General features: G+C 48.2%; 2 protein-coding genes across 10 annotated transcripts in view; both read left to right on the top strand.

The window, feature by feature from the left end:
- heatr5a (HEAT repeat containing 5a) overlaps positions 1–12,039 on the top strand; it is a 29,479-nt gene extending 17,440 nt beyond the window's left edge. For 3 of the 8 annotated variants that reach the window (XM_086181843.1, XM_086181844.1, XM_086181849.1), the window contains 21 exons: positions 1–170; positions 1,155–1,181; positions 2,105–2,249; positions 3,131–3,313; positions 3,892–4,134; positions 4,217–4,395; positions 4,480–4,548; positions 4,892–5,071; positions 6,230–6,434; positions 6,527–6,631; positions 6,723–6,857; positions 6,943–7,070; positions 7,169–7,316; positions 7,397–7,570; positions 7,980–8,081; positions 8,168–8,488; positions 9,366–9,511; positions 9,979–10,086; positions 10,184–10,286; positions 10,870–11,023; positions 11,179–12,039. In XM_086181843.1, coding sequence (XP_086037969.1) covers positions 1–170; positions 1,155–1,181; positions 2,105–2,249; positions 3,131–3,313; positions 3,892–4,134; positions 4,217–4,395; positions 4,480–4,548; positions 4,892–5,071; positions 6,230–6,434; positions 6,527–6,631; positions 6,723–6,857; positions 6,943–7,070; positions 7,169–7,316; positions 7,397–7,570; positions 7,980–8,081; positions 8,168–8,488; positions 9,366–9,511; positions 9,979–10,086; positions 10,184–10,286; positions 10,870–11,023; positions 11,179–11,338 — 3,185 coding nt within the window. In that variant the 3' untranslated portion in view covers positions 11,339–12,039. Of the gene's footprint in view, positions 171–1,154; positions 1,182–2,104; positions 2,250–3,130; positions 3,314–3,891; positions 4,135–4,216; positions 4,396–4,479; positions 4,549–4,891; positions 5,072–6,229; positions 6,435–6,526; positions 6,632–6,722; positions 6,858–6,942; positions 7,071–7,168; positions 7,317–7,396; positions 7,571–7,979; positions 8,082–8,167; positions 8,489–9,365; positions 9,512–9,978; positions 10,087–10,183; positions 10,287–10,869; positions 11,024–11,178 lie in introns of those variants that run through there. The other 5 variants (XM_086181847.1, XM_086181848.1, XM_086181850.1 and 2 more) reach the window with 5 other exon arrangements.
- A 313-nt stretch (positions 12,040–12,352) lies between these two features.
- Positions 12,353–17,814, top strand: tbpl2 (TATA box binding protein like 2). 2 transcript variants are annotated; one of them, XM_086182150.1, is made up of 8 exons: positions 12,353–12,459; positions 13,856–14,036; positions 14,135–14,363; positions 14,654–14,741; positions 14,830–14,921; positions 15,001–15,168; positions 16,810–16,904; positions 17,573–17,814. In XM_086182150.1, exons 1-8 carry the CDS (start codon positions 12,412–12,414, stop codon positions 17,647–17,649), a joined length of 978 nt encoding a protein of 325 aa, XP_086038276.1. In that variant the 5' UTR covers positions 12,353–12,411; the 3' UTR covers positions 17,650–17,814. The 2 variants fall into 2 exon arrangements, with proteins under 2 accessions (XP_086038276.1, XP_086038275.1); XM_086182149.1 differs by having other exon boundaries at positions 12,368–12,459; positions 13,840–14,036.
- The last annotated feature ends 727 nt before the right edge of the window (positions 17,815–18,541 follow it).

Genomic DNA, 18,541 nt, shown 5'->3' on the forward strand with positions numbered 1-18,541 from the left:
GGGAGGACACAACCATAACAGCGCTGCGCTCCAGATGTCTTGTGGGCTGCAGAGCCATGCAGGCCGCTCCTGACTGCATCGTTCAGGCCAGAGCCATTTCCTGTCTGCAGCAGCTGCACATGTTCTCGCCTCCGCATGTCGAACTGCCCAGCCTCGTTCCTGCACTTTGTGTGAGTACACTAAAGTCACCTGACTAAGTCCAGGGTCAGAGGGTTCTGATAGAGCTCAAAGCAGTTGTTGTATTCTTGGTTCTAAATGACTGAAAGCTACTTTGCAATTCATTCTGGAGAAATTCATATTTTCTAAAAACATAGCAGACGTTTGACTGTGAGCCTTCCTATGGTTTCAATGATGTCTTTACAAGATGGCCAAGGGTTGCTTATTTCCATTGAACATTTCCAAAGCAAAGAAGTTGAATCCATCTTCATTGACCTTGTAACTCCAAACGCAGCACTCCAGACTCCTTGGTGAGAGACAGGAGGGCAGGGTGATCAGTCCAATGTTAATTAGAACAATGACCAACTGGTAACTGAATTAAAACCATTATTCCATCTCGTGGGTGCTGGTAAAGTGAGCGACACACACATGTATGTATGTGTAAGTCATGCAAAGAGGACAGCTGGACCCTTGTCATGTTGGTTTTCTGCTGTGCGTTGTGTCGACCAACACCCCAGCAGCATGCAACACTTAGATTTAAAGGATTGAAGGAAGGTCTCGTCTCAACCATCTTGTTCTGGACGAGCTGCTGGTCGAGCTGGAGAGCGAGCAGCTCAGCGAGAGTGGGTTTATTAAGTCTGATATTAAAAGCGTGTGGTGTTCTAAGAAAAAGAAAATTGTATTATATAATCGTGATTTCAATATCAGTTGAAATAACCCTGATTATGATTTTGAAGAAGCAACATGAAGGCGCTGCTGCCTCAGCCAAGTCACTTCAGTCGTGATGCTTCGCCACCGTGGCGTGTGCCGTTCTGCTGCCAGTTGAATAAATGCAGACTGTTTCCGTAACAACGGCCTCGCTGCTGTAGTCATATTCCTGCTGTTCCACATTTTTGCGCATGCTAATTGTCAACAATGTTTGTTAATGATGCCATCATCCTGGATGTTACCATGGAAACCTTGCCGTCTGCTTGTTTCACCCTGTTTTTGTCTTCCAGGAGATCTTACTGGATTGTTCAGTGTTGGTAGGTGATCCTGCCGCCACCGTCTGCTTTTTCCCTCTTATCATTAACACGTGCACAGTTTCTCTTTGTTCATCTTCTTTGTTGCTTTGTGTCTCAAATCAACATTTCGCCTTCAGCATGGCATCATTTCTGTTAATGTCAAAACACTTCCTCTCCTGATTTTAAGTCCCTTCATTTCTCAGATATGGTCACGTTTCCTCCAGAAGAAGCTCGTTAATCACATGATTCTAACTACTGAGGGACATTTTGTCAGAACTGTGATGTCTGACCAGCAACCGAATGTGCTGTAGGCACTTTGTCTCTTCACCTGCATTCATCAGTTTGTGCAACGTTGTCAGAGAAAGTCTTTCTGCTCACATGTCTGAGACACCAACTGAGGCTGTCCTGCCGCTTCAGTCAGCAGGCTGCATTTTAAAACTGTTCTGCCAGGCTCGGGGGACAGTTGGAGCTCACACTGACGTGACCGGCTGTCCTCCAGGGTTGTGCCAGTCTACCAATGACACTGATGAAACACATGAAAAGACCTACTTTGAACTCACTACATTCACCATCACTGATTGGATGTATGACATCACTGCTGGCGTGGACGACAAACAGACTCGTGACATCACAGCTTCAACCACACATTAACTAGCTTTGTGGTTTGTGTGAGTGCATAATAACTGATGTCTGTTCACCAGTGACAGTGAGCAGTTTGGTGATCTTGAGGGAATACTGCCTCCTGCTGGTGGCTGTGGTGATTAAGAATGTTTGTTGGAAACATTCTTATCTGACCTGAAATTTAAAATGATAGGAATTGGATGTTTATTTATCAAGTCTGAAGGAAAAACTGAAGCTGTGTATGAATGTCTGCTTCCCACACATTAAAGTGTGTGTGTGTGTGTGTGTGTGTGTGTGTGTGTGTGTGTGTATACACATTCCAGGCCAACCTGTGCAGCTCCTATGTTTGTCTGCGGCAGGCAGTGGTGGCGTGTCTGCGGCAGCTTGTCCAGCGAGAGGCACTGGAGGTGTGTGAGCACGCTGTGCTGCTGGTTAAAGAGCTGCCGAGACGAGACAACACACAGCTTGGTGAGACACACACACAAACACACACACACACACATGCTGAGTTTCTGTTGTTCAGGCAAGATGTAAATGAACTTTGGAAATGTCACTAAAATGGAAATGTGCCTTATGGTGACTTCCATCCACTGGTCGTGCTGCTGGAAGATGGCAGTCGAGACATCATGGCTGTAACAGCGTGGAGACGTCTGGAAGAATTATCGTCACTTCGCCAAGTTTTAAGTTACACAACCTTAATACCTTTTTTATTGCACAAAATGATGGTGATCTTTAACAATTCACCAATATGCTGTGGGCCCCCCCACATGACTCCCTTGAGGACCACTGATGGTCCCCTGGCCCTATGTTGACAACTAAAGGATGAAGCAATGTGAGAAGAAAAAGCTGTGGCTGTTGTTGATGTCATGACAGTTTCATTTTGTGTCTGGGAAGCTGTTATACTTTGGAAAGCAGAAGATTTGCACCTTCCTGTAAATGTTAAAACAACATCTCTGGTATTAAATTACTGGGGCTAACGACGGGAGTAGGGAGGGGGCGTGGCTGTAAAGGGTCAGGTGATGTATTGATATCGCACGCCCAGATTGGATTGATGAGGATGCCTTCATTGATTCACTGTCACTCGAGTCAACGTCACTCATCTCTTGACAAATTCCTTATTTGTGAGTAAATTTATATACATTTTTCAGTAGATATTTGTAGATGATGTATTTCGCAATTTATGTGAAGAAACATAAGAATAAATTTAAAAAAATGTTCTAATTTCTGTGCATATTCATTTTTTAAAATAACACATTTGTTTTCTTCATCATAATTTCTTCTCTTCATCCCCATGTTTTCTCTTTTAGCATTTTTGCAGGCATTTGTTTATGGTGTTTCCTGTCTGACAGATGTCACCATCAAGGAGGTGGGTCTGGAGGGGGCGCTCTTCTCTCTGCTGGATCAGGAGTCCGACCCAGGTCTGAGGAGGGACATCCAGGAGACGCTGGTCCACATGATGGTGTCCAGTGCCACCAGCGGCAAGCTGGGACACTGGCTCAAACTGTGCAAAGACGTCTTGTCGGCGTCCACTGGTGCGTCCCATCAGCTGACCTGCATCTGCATCACATTTAAAGCTGCATTCACCAGACCGCCGTCAACAGGGTGGCAAAGGTCCAACATGTTTTATTGATCGTGTTCATACGAAATATCCGAGCCATCATAGATGATGAGAAAATTTGGACTTATTTCTTTCTTCATGGTCACGCCACAGCCAAAAGAGCAGTTAAACCAAACGTCTGTCTGTGTTGAAGAAACTGTTGATATGAATCCGGTTCCTCTGCCTTGCTGCCTTGGTCTCTGTTGGCCCGCGTCACTGCCGGCCCTGGCATCCGTGGATCAGGGCCAAGGTCTTCTCGCATTTCACGTTCTTGACTGCCTCTTTCCTCCCAGTCTGCTTGCTTGAATGTTGACCCATGATGATGTCACTTTTAGGTGACCTGTAAGTGTTTATTCACTACTCGGCTGTCAGCTGGTCTAAACAGGACTCCTGACACCAGAGGAAACACGCCATCAGACATCTTTGATGTTACTCTATGTGTCCAGTTCAAGTGTCCTGCCCCCGTAGGCCTCTGGCCTGTAGGCCTCTGAACTCTCCCTCCGTCTTCTTCAGACCGTCGTGCTCCAGTGGAGGCCAGTCAGGTTGAGGAGGAAGAGGTGGATCCTGGCAGGGATGATGACTCCTCTGCGTTCAGAGCTCGGTCTGAGTCCGCTGGCCCGTTCACTGCCCTGCGCTGGCCGACACGCCGCTTTGCGATGGAGTGTGTTTGTCGCATCATAGCACAGTGTGAGAGCGAGGACCCTGCTCACTTTGACATGGCATTGGCTCAGGACAGACGCCTGCAAGAGTCCACAGGTAAGATCCCCACTGCCACAGCAGTCAGCTGGTGTTTGTGGACATCAGTTACCTCCATGAGTCCTCAACCATCTCTCCTCAGACTTCCTGGTCCTCCATCTCGGAGACCTGGTCCGCATGGCGTTCATGGCAGCTACAGACCACAGCGACCAGCTACGACTGGCGGGTCTCCAGACCCTGCTGGTGATCATTCGACGGTTCTCTGCCGTCCCTGAACCAGAGTTTCCAGGTCATGTGATCCTGGAGCAGTACCAGGCCAATGTAAGTACGCTGCGATGCTCAAGGAACAGGTACTAAGAAACACCAAAATGCTCAGCATGCTTCTGTGTGTCTGTGTGCGCTCAGGTGGGAGCTGCACTCAGACCCGCCTTCACAGCTGATGCCTCTCCTGATGTCACTGCCAAGGCCTGTCAGGTGACGATCATCAATCATCCTTGAAATCACCCACTGCTCAGGTTTTGTTTGGAGAAAATAGACACAAATCCAAGCTGCAACAGGGTGGCACCCGGGTGCAGATCTGTGTTACTTGGCTGATTGTTTGATCTGATCAGAACTCTCCTCAGAAAACCAGTGTTATTAAGGTTGGTAGCATGTTGTCACGGAGGACCAAGTCTTCCGTCTCTGATGGTTGCCATTTGCCGATGACTTCATCTGATGGCCAGGTTATAACCTGCAGATGACAAGTGAATTCAATGTCACAAACGCATCTGATGATGTCTCAGAATCCAGGTCGTCTGACTTCTCCTCACCTCTGCAGGTCTGCAGTGCCTGGATTGCCAGCGGTGTAGTCAATGACCCGCGTGACCTCCGCCGTGTCCACCAGCTACTGGCCTCCTCATTGGCCAAAATCCAGGTGGGGAGAGACCTGTCTGGTCAGCTGTACAATGAGGCCACCACCACCATGGAAACACTGGCTGTCCTCAAGGCCTGGGCTGAGGTGGGTCCACACTGCTTTTCCTGGCGTTCAGAGAGAGCTTGTCCAAGGGGGTCCTTCAGAACTAGTTTCATCTGACTTAGATAACCTTCTCAGAAACCAGGCACTTCAACATTTTATATAAAAATGTTGTTTTTATAATAATTACAATTATAATAATTGATTTATGTTGTTATAAAAGTGAGTGCCTGATTACTTTCAACTGTAAAGTTTGTAGAACTTTAGCTGATTTGTTACTAATTTCTTCTTGGCCTTGTGTCCATGTTGAAAGAAATCAAACAAATCTGAGAAAAGGTGATTTGCAATTTGATGAAACTACGGCGCTCACGATTAAGGAACAGCAACAGAGATTGTTAACATTGACTTTCTTTGACAGACATTTGTTCAAAAAAATGACTAGAAGCTGCTACGTAGAACAAGCAGCAGAAAAATTTAATTCTGCATCTTTGAGCATTGGTTAATTTTTTTCAGTTATTCCTTACTAGGGCCACCTAGTGACCCAAACATGTACTGTATGTTTTACTGTCTACTCGGTGTGCAAACTTCTTGTTACTGAGATTTGATACTCCAGGTTTTGCCGCTACCCACTCTTCCTTTGGCAGAAGGATGGAACCCATGATGGAACCCATGATTGGACTCCTGATGGAACCCATGATGGAACCCATGATGGGACTCCTGATGGAACCCATGATGGAACCCATGATGGGACCCATGATGGAACCCATGATGGAACCCATGATGGGACCCATGATGGAACCCATGATGGAACCCATCATTGGATAACACATTGACAAGGAGGAGTATTGAAAAGGAGGTTTTGCAGTTTTTACAATTTTGCCAAAAAGACTTATTTGTTATGTTGTATGTGATTAATTATTTGTGGAAAGGGGTGTGGCCTATCTCGTGAGATGCCTTTTTTACATGTGTATGTAAGGGTTGCATCTATGTAACAACATTGTATATGAGAATTGGGAGCTTCAACACAAGTAGAGATTTTGACCTTGGCTTTACCGCCACCTAGTGGCTGGCATGTTCCATTTTGCCTCCGAGCGTATGGTAGAATTTTTAAACTAGATGAAGTGACTGATTGGTGAGGACCAGAAACATGGTGTCACACTGATGGGGTGTTGTTGTTATTGGTTGGTGGGCGTTTCCTTGCAGGTCTACATTGTTGCCGTCCGGAGGAGCTGTCAGAAGGAAGGGCCTGACAGGATGCTTGAAGTGGCCAATGAGATGGGGAGGGCGGGCCTGCTGAAGATGGTGCAGGCTGATCTGTGCAAGCTGAGCCGTCTGTGGTTGGCGGCGCTGCAGGACTATGCACTGCTGATGCTGCTGCAGGAGAACGCCTCACAGTTCCCTGCTGCAGGTGGGCAAGCCCTGCGTTTCTATGGCAGCAGAATTCAGCGGCTGCGGTGTTGGTGGAATGGTGAGGCTGATGAGGCTCTCCTTGTCCTGCAGGAGGCTCTTTTTACACTGCTGAGACTGTGAACCAGGCCAGAGCTCACTACTGCTCCTCCTGGGCTCCCATCCTGCATGCCACTGCGCTCTGGCTGCACAGCACAGGTCAGGCTCCTCCCCTTCACAACTCCCTCTGCTCCCTCGTTTTATAGGTGAAGATGTGGGCGGGTCTTAATCAATCACCTGTGTATTTTAGGTTTTTTGGCATCCGACGACACTTCTGCTTACCTGTCCAGACCAGCCACACCCACCTCCATGGGACACATTGGCAGTGTGGGCGGAGCTAAGAGCCCAGAGGACGTCAACACAGATAGACTGCACCTCCTCCTGGGTAAGAAACCGTCTCGCTGAGAACCTAGGCAGACGCTGAGGTTGTGTTGACTGTGTGTGCGTGTGTGTGTGTGTATGTGTATCAGGAATCAGTCTGGAGTTCCTGTGCTCACCACACTCTGATGACCAGATGGACAACATCACTTCCTGTCTGAGAGCTCTGCAAGCACTGCTGGATGTTTCCTGGCCCCGAGCCAAGATCGGAAATGACCAGGTAACCTGACCCTGACCAGAACCGTCTGGCTTCAGCCCGACATCAGCGTTCATATAGAGTTTGTGCGTGTGTGTGTGTGTGTGTGCGTGTGTTTTCAGGCTCTGAGTGTGGAGCTCCTCAGTGTCCTCCACCGTCTGATGGTGACCAGAGAGTCTGTGTCTGTCCAGCTGGCTGTGTTGGATTTACTGCAGCAGATAGTGACGGCCACTCAGGAGCACGTCAGAGAGAAACGCCACAGTGCTGAGGGTGAACATGTGCACACACACACAGAAAGCTACAGTTGAGCTGTGACCCTGAGGATGTTACTGAATGTCATTGCTCCTCAGTGGACGATGGAGCAGCAGAGAAGGAGACATTGCCAGAGTTCGGGGAGGGACGTGACACTGGCGGGTTGATTCCTGGACACTCGCTGGTGTTCGGAGCTCTGGAGCTCTGCCTCTGTGTGCTGGTCCGGAAACTTCCACAGCTCAGCCCCAAACTGTCTGGGACCAAACCATCTGGTAGGAGGAGGGGGAGGGGCTATGTGACAGGACATCTGGTCACTGGTTGTTATTACCTCAAAATAATCATGGAACATTGTGGCACCAACATCTCCAGGATCATGAGAGCATCAGATCAGAACTCCATTCAGAAAACCAGCATTTTGAGGGTTTTTAGCTTGTCATCATGGTGACAGACCTGATAAATCTTGAATTCATACTTTGATGTCATGATGTTCTTACGGGAGCATCGTTGTGATCAGTTTGTTAGATGACGTCAGTGTGACCATCGTGTGATGAACGTCTGTCAAAGACTAACAGGTGTCAGGTGCTGCTGTAGCAGCAGTGTCACGCCTCAGCACCACCCTACCAGCCTAGACAGGTGCAGTGGATCGGATGATGGAAACACTTGACGTGTGTGTGTTTTCAGTTCCAGGAGGCTCCATTTGGTCTCTGACTGACAGTGATTGTCGTCTGGTGGCATCGGCTCTATGCGTCCTGTCTGAGCTGCCGTCTGTCTGTTCCGCTGAAGGTGATAAACGGGTCAACATCGTCATGACATCATCATGTCCGAGATGTTTGACTCTGATTGATTGACAGTTGTGTGTCCATCTGCAGGCAGTGTGTCCATCCTCCCCACCGTCCTTCACCTGCTGCTGGGAGTATTCAGAGAGCTGGTGCACACACACACAGGTAACACACTTGTCATCTCTCAGCAGCAGGGTCATCAGGGTCAGAATGTCTCCGTTATTCTCCCAGGTGCTTCTGCAGTGGCAGCAGGGTCATCAGGGGGAGGGGCCAGCCTTGTGGTCCAGGCAGGGCTTCAGGCTCTGAGGGCCGTTGTGATGTCACCAATGAGTCAACAGGAGAAGAGTCGAGGAGCGTGGACGCTGCTGCTACGCTCTGCCCTCGCCACGCTGCTGCAACTGTGGGACACGGGTACGACACATCCCATGACACGACATAACCCATGGCGTGACATATGACGCTCTGCTGCAACTGTGGCTGTGCAACTTTGACTGCATCAAGTTTTGAAAAATGGCTCCACACTTTCAGCTCACTGTTGTCCTGACTGTAGGTGTGGACATGTCACAGCGGTGATGTCACACGCTCTCAGCTGTAGGTTTGGTGTGTCAGACGTGTTTCACGCATGTGTCAGCAGGAGTCACAGCTCTAAAACTAGACCACCATCCATCGCTCCTCGGCCTGACGAGGTGACTCCAGCGGTCCACCTGTTTAGTCAGATATGATCAGGGACTGATGACATCCTCATGGCGGTTCCACTTTCACCTGCCAGTTGGAGGACTGTCCTCCTCGATGAACACGCCACATTAATTTGAGCCTCTGCAACCCCCAAAATATCAGCAGTATCATCAGAATGGAGACGGCAGGAATTCCTCTTTGAGGTTCCAGGGACTCCTGGAAATAGTGAGTGTAGCTGTGACCCCGGAGTCCTGAAGAGACTGGATGGTGTAGCAGCGAGCAGAGGCGGGTCCTCACACACCCACTGGGTCACCAGACGCAACAGGCCAGCATTTTCCAAGAGCAGAGGAGGTTGCAGTCACAGTAGGATGACCTTTGGCCTCTGAAAGCCTGTTTCTGTCTTTTCATTAACTTTTAATAAGAAAGCCTGTCATTCAAGTCAGGGAGCAGCAGAAGTTCCAGCTGCAGGCAAAATGGCGGTAAATGACCCCGCCCCCCAGAGGTTGTTGACAAACATGAGAAGACTAGAGGAAGTCGGCCATTTTTGATGTCTGATATTCATTTCAACTATGTGTGTGTGCGTGTGTGTGTGCGTGCTCGTGCGTGCATTCAGCAGACAGCGGCGTGGATGACATCACCCTCCTCAATGCTCTCACCATCTTCCTGCTGTCAGCGGGTTCAGACGTCTGCAGCATCCCACCGCTGCATGCGCTCTGTCTGCAGCGCTTCAGCACCAGCATGGATGCCAAAGACCCGCGGGTCAGTACCGTGCTGAGGGTGTGTCCACACAGTCGAGATGAAGTAGTGATTAGGATTCAAGTTGATTGATGTCGTCATCATCCTGGCCTTGAAGGTCATTTGAAATGATGAGGTTGTTGAGGTGGTCGTGGGATCATCGACCTCCGTATTTACCTCCTCACCATCCCGTAGTCATGGAAGTCTGAGATGTCATCATGTGTGGGTTGTGACATCATCAAGATTTGACTGATTTAATTGGAATAAACAAATCAAAGTGATGCTGATTTGGACAAAGTATGAAATCATGATTTTTCTGGACTGTCACCATGACAACATGCTGGTAACTTTTAAAGGGTTGTTTTCTGAACGGAGTTCTGATCAGGTCAGCTACGGGAAGTTGGATTTCAGCTGTCTATCGTCGCCGGTGTAAACGCCATCATGCCGCGGGGCAGTCCTGCCAGCTGGCTGACAATGAAACTGTGTTGTAGGTGGTGAGTTGCTGTTTCCAGCTGCTGACCTCACTGTTTCAAGCCCGGCCGGCTGTCGCCGTCCCGTACATCCAGGCGCTAGGACCACCGCTGCTCCGCTGCCTTCAGGTACAGAACCACCTGACCAGGGTCTGGACAGTGAAACATGATGCTGTCCACAAGGTTGGAACTGATTATTGATCACTGATGAGGCGTTTCCTATCAGAAGGTGGAGAGGAGTCGACCTCAGAGTCCAGATGAGCTGCAGGGGGTCCTGGAGGGGGTCCGAGCCATGGAGGCCCTGGTCCAGGCTGCTGATCAGTCCCAGCGTAAGAAGCCGTCTCTGGCGTTCTAGATGGTTGGATGGATGGTCACAGTGCTTCATTGTCTTTACCCCCCCCATCACCATGTTTTGGCTACTGGACGCCGTGACAGTGCAGAGGCTTGAAATCAGTGTTTGTTTACAGATATATTTTCAAAGATGTCAAAGGGGCGGGGCAAGTGTTTCAGTCTGGACCCAACTAGCGAAATGCCGGCGTCCATCCTAATTGTTCCTCCTTTGAAATAAAGTCAATAATAGATAATAAACTTAATTTTCTCCTCTGTCAGTCACACAAAAGTCACATCAGCAGCCGCTGATACAGACATTTACCTCGGTGGAGCGCCGCCAGTGCTGCCGTGATACTTCCTGTTCAGGGCAGGAAGGTTGACATTTCCCAGCCTCGCCATTCTGTAGAAAATATTCTCACTGAGACAGGAAAAACTGTGAGATCCATAGCAGTTTGTCTTAACAGTCCGATGGGTTCAGGCTCGGGTGCGACTGACAAATCTGACTCAGATCAGACCGCCATGCTGCCTGCCGCCCACATGACATCGGTGCTGTTAACTATCAACGTCTCTGTCCGCCTGCAGGTCCTCAACTGGCAGCCATCTTGCTGCCACTGCTCATCTCCTTCCTTCTGGATGAAAATGCTCTGGGCTCTGCACCTGCTCCGTCCCGCGCTCTCCATGAAGCAGCGCTCCAGGACCTGATGCGCCTGGGCCCCCAGCACTCGGCTGTCTTCAGGTACCTGATGTTTCTGCGACCTTTGTCTCTGCACATCGGACACATGAAGTAACGCCATGGATGTGTGCTGGCTGCTGCTGCTTCACTCTGTTTTTTATTGGTGTGAGAACATTCAGATGATTTCAGTCTTAACTACCGTGACTCCACCCCCTCAGGTCGCTCATTGCCTCATCGCCTCACCTGAAGTCTCGCCTTGAAGCTGCTGTCAAAGGGAACCAAGAGAGCTTGAATGCTAAAGCTAGCAGCGCCAATCCCACCTCCCGAAGCGCTGCCAAGTCCCCCCCCAGCATTACACTCAAGACCAACTTCTTGTGAGGTCACAACCCTGCCAGTAGGACACTGGAGTCACTGATGCACTGTCGGAGCAGTGACATCATCATGATTCGAACATAATGCGCACGTCAATGAATCACACTACAACTGCTTCTACTGTTGGGTAAGACCGTCACAGCAAGGAGCATGGCTGCCATTGAGGGGGGCGGAGTCTGCGTCCCACTGGGAACATGTTAAAGACTTAATTTTCTTCATGCTGGGGAAGTTTGACTGACACTTTAATGGCATGCACACACAATGAAACACTACACTCTAAACTGTCCATGTCTTCCTGTTTTCTGTTCAGCACATGACTGCCCACATCAGTTTGACATTTGTTTCAAGATTACATCATCACCCAGGACAGCATGACTGTCAAGATCAGGTGTCTTCCTCACCCTGCCATGATCAAGACTGACCAGTAAGGCTGCCCTGCTTTGCTGGTCTGTCTGCCGTCTTGGACATCTACAGCACTACAGTGTGCAGCAGTTAACTAGTAGCCCACGCTAACAAGACGATGAGGCACTGCACTTTAATGTGACTTGTCCAGGTGGTGTTGCCACAAAGAACTGTCCCAAGATGGTGGACCACTGCACAGCCGGGGCCAGTCCATCATCAGGAAGAGTAACAAGCTTAGCATGTTAATGTTCGTCACTGACTTCATGGTGTCTGACAGCTAACAAAACTGCATTTTCCACAATAAAATCTTGTGTGTTAATTCTCTGGTCTGTTTGATTGTTTGTCTGCAGTCACATGAAAAAATAACTGGCTGACGTGACTGTTGCTGTGGTTTCCAGGTACTGGTTTTCTACACAGGTGGAGGGGACAAGAGACCCCAAACAGGCCAGCTTGTGGGTGGGGCCAGGAGAGATGGTTACTCCTGTGAATGTTGAAGAGCATTGATGTTTTCAGAAATTGTTCACCGTTTAATCATAAAACATAAAACAAGAACAGAACTTGGAAATCAAGAGTTTTGACGGGATTTGAAAGCAGCAGCAGGTGGGTGGGAAGCTGTGATGAGTCGTCAGCTGATTTAATGCAGCTGTGGCTCCTGAAGGTCACATGGTTCTTAAGTCATGGACGAGTCGGCGTTGGAGCGCTACTTTGATGACTCCATTGCAAAAGTGAGTGTCAACTTGGCACATTTGGTCATCCACAACTTATTTCAACACATTAAGTTGAACAAGTTTCAGCTGTCACTCAACTCTGGTGACTAATATGGAGGCTTGAGGGCCTCCTGATGACTCACAGCCAAGCTGATGATCTCATCATTCGAATTATCCTGAAGATAATTTATTTATTTATATATATATATATATATATATATATATATATATATATATGTGTGTGTGTGTATGTATGTATTTTAATGTGTAGTATTTACTGCATTTCTTTCTTTAGCATTTTTTTACCTTTTTTCCAGACAATTCAATGTTTTATCTGTCCCTGAGAACGTGAACAGTCATGAAACAGCGAGAGATTTCCTGACACCAACAGGTGTTTGTTGTTCTGCCTTCATTCTCTTTGTGACTAAAGAGTAAAGTGAAATAATTATCACAAGTATCCAAAAATGACCAACATTAAAACAAGGAATAAGATTTAAAATATCTAAAATTATTGCATCTGTGAGGGTTTTGTTGAAGGAACCTGAATCATTTGAAACGGAAAAGGCAACACTTAAGTCACACCCCAAATCTGCACAAAGAAAATATGACAGGTGAAAGTCTTCGGTTACATCGTTCATCAATGACAAAATAAGGAAAGCATGACTGCTTCCTGTACAGCGCCGTCCCACCTTCTTAGTACTCAAAGCACTTTACAGTCAACCCATTCAGACCCTAACGGTTCAAGGCACCAACCTGCTTCGCTTTCTTGCTCAAGGGCACTTCAACAAGGTCATCTGGGGAAGTGAGGATCGAACCAGCGTCCCTCCAGTTGCCAGACAGCCACTGAACCTCTGAGCCATGCTGCCCCACTGTCAAAATTTTCAGTGGTAAACCTAAATTATGATCCCAATCAGGACTGGATCCAGGGTCCTGCTCTGAATCAAAATGGGTAAATGAGATCACAGGCTGATCCACATCTATGATCTTCCTCCTGTCAGCTGATCAGTAGTCTGTTGGGCCTCCGCTGAATTCTCCTGGTAGAGGTGGTCCTACTCGCGTCCCCTCCTGCACCTGCTGAACCCTTCTTTTTACACAACTGCAGGTGAAACTGATACAATATCAATATTGATTCCTTCCTGGACAGCTTGATGTCCTGGAAGTGTGATGGACTTCACAATGATGATCATGTGATCCCTTTCGTTATTTTTTTTTAGACGTTCTATTTTGCCTCCTAAATGACCTACAAGGGTCTCCAGAGTGCCTTTTGAGTTACTGATGTGGAAACTCTCCTATTTTCTATTTACCTGTAAGATGATAATGTACTTCACATACGGATCGATAAGTTTGAAGATTTAGACGGACAATAACTCCGCCTCCTGGACAACTGACTAGAAACAGTATTTTCTTCTGTCAGGACTCAAGCTTTCTGCTGGGGGAGGAGCTTGGCCTTCCAAGTCCTGCCTGTGCACTACCAGGCCCCACCCCCTTGCTGCAGGACCCAACCCTGCTTTCAAAGGCAGGACGCAGTGTAGAACCGGATCACGAGCTGGACCTCAGTTTTCTGCCAGATGAGCTCAGCGTACAGGACAACACAGGTGCAGTATGACATCGCTGACAATGATGTGGCCACAATTGGGTGGGGCGGGGGGGGGGTGCTAAGGAATTCATAATCTGTGAAGGTATTTGGATCCAGGTGCAGCAGCAGGGAGCCAGACCCAGGTGCTGGACATGTCTCAGGAAAGTGGTATCTGTTTGGACTACAACTCCCAGAATTCCAGTGAGGCACCTGATGATCCCTCTCAGAAGGTGTCCCCACCAGCCCTGGTGACTGGCTCCTCCCATTTTTGTCCCATGACCCCCATGACTCCCATGACCCCCATGACCCCAGTGACCGAGAGGTCAGGAATCATCCCGCAGCTGCAGTAGGTCACTGACACTCAAGTACTGATACTTCCCCTGGTGTATCGATACTTCACCTGTAGCACTGATACTTCACTTGTACCACTCCTCCCTCATAGTTCCAGTACTTCACGTAGTGTACAAGCTTAGGTGGCGTCACGCTAACTCTGCCCACCTCTGTGTCAGTCATAGAACTACTGACACTGGTCAGTATTGAAACTCTATGAGATGATTGACTTGTTGTCACCAAGGATTCCTCTTCCCTGCGTTTTGACTATCAGCCATTAACACGCCATCCTTGGTGTGTGTGCAGGAATATTGTGTCCACAGTCAACCTAGGCTGTCCTCTAGACCTCAAGTTCATCGCCCTTCAAGCCAGAAATGCCGAGTACAACCCAAAGGTCCTGCCCCCAGCCTCTCCAAATGAACAATCAATAAACTGATGACCATCCCAGTGGTGGTTACCATAGAGCTACCATCTCATTTCAGCGCTTTGCGGCGGTCATCATGAGGATCCGCGAGCCAAGGACCACTGCGTTGATCTTCAGTTCAGGGAAGATGGTCTGCACTGGAGCCAAGAGGTATGTACCTGCTCCTTTGGACTCAGGTGAGGGTGTAGAGACGCTGTGTGAACACTCACCATTGTTTGAGTGCTTGTAGTGAAGAGCAGTCAAGGCTGGCCGCCAGGAAATATGCCCGTGTAGTGCAGAAACTTGGCTTTCCTGCTCGCTTCCTGGACTTCAAGATTCAGAACATGGTGGCGAGCTGTGATGTCTGCTTCCCCATCAGACTGGAGGGGCTGGTCCTGACCCACCAGCAGTTCAGCAGGTACCAAGGCCCATGTCACATGACTCCATGGACTCATCTACCATGTCAGACATGTCGCTTTGATCCTTCAAGTACTGACATGTGTTGCATCCACTAAGGGGTGTTGCAGTACAAAATAATTAATATTAGCATATGATAAGTGTGGCTCTGGGTGTCCTGACATTCATTAGCTGCCAGGTTGTTGTCACATGACCTGCTGTGCATCCCATTTCATTCTTTTCCTGTTTCTTGAACGAAATCCACTGAACATTTCTCTTGAGGCTTCTTCAATTGCTGCTGGTACACCAAAATTCAACCCAACACAACCATGAATATGCCTTGAAATCCTCTCCATGAAAATCACTAACAGGATTGGAGACAAGGTTCAACCCTGATGAAGGCCGACCCGCACAGGAAATTAGTACATTTTGCAGAGAATCCAAACACCACTCTTGCTATAGACATAGAGAAATGGCTACTTCTTGTATCCTGCCACAGACCTCCGTGTCATGTTGAAGCGGCATATCATCCAAGACAGGCCCTCAAGACCCAGAGCCTTCAGCATTTCTGGATGAATCTCAACAAACCCTGGGGCTTTGCCACTGTGGAGTTGTTTGACTTTCTCAGTAACTTCCTCCAGGGTGAATGAGGGTAATCTACCTTCAGCTCTGCCCCTGCTGGTATAGAGGGCTGGCCAGTTGGGTTCTGGAGTTCCTCAAAGGGTTCCTTCCACTATCAAAAAACTTCCTAAGTTGAAGTCAACATTGTCCTCTCCCTGCCACCCACACCGCTCATTTAGGCTGTCCAGGTCTATCCAGAGGCTTTCCCCTGCCATCTGACCAAACTCACCACCAGGTAGTGATCAGTTGACAACTCAGCCCCTCTCTTCACCTGAGAGTCCAAGACATACAGCCTCAGGTCTGCTGATACAGTAATGTAACAATCATCAACCTTCATTCTAGGGTGCTTGAGTACCAAGCACACTTATGAGCATCCTTATGTTTGAGCATGGTGTTTTTAATCATGTACAGTCCATGACTTGCAGAAAAGTCCAATGACAAAGCACCACTCAGGTTCAGATCAGGGAGGCCCTTCCTTCCAATCACACAACTCAAAGTATCTCTGTTGTTGCATGAGGGCACGTTGATGTCCCCCAGTTGTACTATGGAGTCCCCAACAGGACCCCTGTGCAGTATCCATTCAGGGTCTCCAAAAAGGCTGAATACCTGAACGTAGGAGGTGAGCCCCAATGTAGTGGCGCTCAGGACTCATGAATAACCCCTCATCCATTTGGCACCTCACACCTTGGGTAACTCCAGAGAAGAATAAAGTCCAAACCCTATCAAGGACTTTGTTTCCAGAGCCGAGGCTATGTGTGGAGGCAATCCCACCAGATACAACCTGTAGCACTCCTCCACCAGGTCTGCCCCCCCCCCCCCCCAATTATACACCCCACAAAGGTAATGTTCCACATCCAAATAGGCAGCATTAACAGATTAACAGCATGGGTCCAGTCCCTGCTTTTACTACCTCCCTTGAGGCAGCACACCTGACCCCAGCAGTCGTCCTGGACGTGGTGGGTCTGTGCTTTGTGTGTGTGTTTCTGTGTACGAGTGGAAACTTTCTGTGGGTATTTGTGTTGTTGCTTGTTTTTGTCTCCAGCTATGAACCAGAGCTGTTTCCAGGGCTCATCTATCGAATGGTGAAGCCTCGTATTGTCCTGCTCATCTTCGTGTCTGGAAAAGTGGTTCTGACAGGTAACGTCATGGTCACATGGTGAAGCAAAAGAACTGACCAATAATCAAAGTTCTTATTTATTATTGGTTAATTAGCATGTGACCTCATGAGTTAGGAAGATAAACACTTCATATGCTAACTTTGACCTCTTAATACTTGGTTAATTAGTAGGAACCATCCATCCACCCACCCATCCATCCATTTTCCATCCTGCTTATCTGTTACGGTCCATGGGGGATGGGGGGTGGGTGGAGCCTATCCTACCTGACATTGGGTGAGAGGCGGGGTTCACCCTGGACGGGTCACCAGTCCATCACAGGGCCATCAGGAGCAATTAGGGTTTCAGTATCTTGCTCAAGGACACTTGGACATGGTCACTGGGGGAAGTGGGGATCGAACTTACCGTTGCTAGACGGCCGCTCTACCTCTGAGCCACCCCAACCCTAGTATGAATCACACATTTCAAAATATTAATTCAAGATTTGTGTTTATACTCTGAAATATTGACCCATATACAATATCTATTTGTTTACCCATCCAGCCTGTAGGTCAAAATGTTAATTTAACTACATTCTCATGGGGAAATTACTAAGTCATATTGATATTTTGTTTATTTGTACTTGTGATAATAAAGGTTTGAATCTCTTGTTCATGAAAAATGTCTTAATTGTCCTGTATTGGACTGCAGGAGCAAAAGAACGAGCTGAAATCTATGAGGCCTTTGAGAACATCTATCCCATCTTGAGAGGCTTCAGGAAGCAGTGAAGACCCTGTGACATCACTTCCCTTTTGTTAATAGTCGGAAATAGAAGACATCAAAATTCTGTGTTTTATTTTACTTTTCAGCTGACATGTTGAAGGTTTGTGTTCAAGTCTTTCACCAACCTGAAAGAGAATAAAGGTCGATGTCCACGTCACTGCATCCTAAACACCGAGATTCAGTTTACGTTACTGACTGGACATCCATGATGGTGGTGAGGACGGTGCTGTTGATGGTTAGGGTTATGATATTGATGGGGATTGACTGATGGGGATGGATTGATGGGGATGGATTGATGGGGATTGACTAATGGGGATTGACTGATGGGGATGGATTGATGGGGATGGATTGATGGGGATTGACTGATGGGGATGGATTGATGGGGATGGATTGACTGATGGGGATTGACTGATGGGGACTGACTGATGGGGATTGACTGATGGGGACTGACTGATGGGGATTGACTGATGGGGATGGATTGATGGGGATGGACTGATGGGGATTGATTGATGCGGATTGACTGATGGGGATTGACTGGTGGGGATGGATTGATGGGGATTGACTGATGGGGATTGACTGATGGGGATGGATTGATGGGGATTGACTGATGGAGATTGACTGATGGGGATGGATTGATGGGGATGGATTGATGGGGATTGACTGATGGGGATTGACTGATGGGGATGGATTGATGGGGATGGATTGATGGGGATTGACTGATGGGGATGGATTGATGGGGATGGACTGATGGGGATGGATTGATGGGGATGGACTGATGGGGATGGATTGATGGGGATTGACTGGTGGGGATGGATTGATGGGGATGGATTGATGGGGATTGATTGATGTGGATTGACTGATGGGGACTGACTGATGGGGATTGACTGATGGGGACTG

This window comes from Aulostomus chinensis, chromosome 17 (genome assembly GCF_037954235.1).
Source record: "Aulostomus chinensis isolate RoL2024-O1b breed Wild chromosome 17, RoL_Achi_v1.0, whole genome shotgun sequence".
Classification (NCBI taxonomy): Eukaryota; Metazoa; Chordata; class Actinopteri; order Syngnathiformes; family Aulostomidae; genus Aulostomus; species Aulostomus chinensis.

What these genes read in the sequence shown, in the direction of transcription:
- tbpl2 (XM_086182149.1), top strand. Translation starts at nt 12,398, where the DNA reads ATGGTTCTTAAGTCATGGACGAGTCGGCGTTGGAGCGCTACTTTGATG. An exon ending in TTGATGACTCCATTGCAAAA is followed by an intron (nt 12,460 to 13,839) that starts GTGAGTGTCAAC and finishes GACTAGAAACAG; the next exon opens with TATTTTCTTCTGTCAGGACT. An exon ending in CAGCGTACAGGACAACACAG is followed by an intron (nt 14,037 to 14,134) that starts GTGCAGTATGAC and finishes ATTTGGATCCAG; the next exon opens with GTGCAGCAGCAGGGAGCCAG.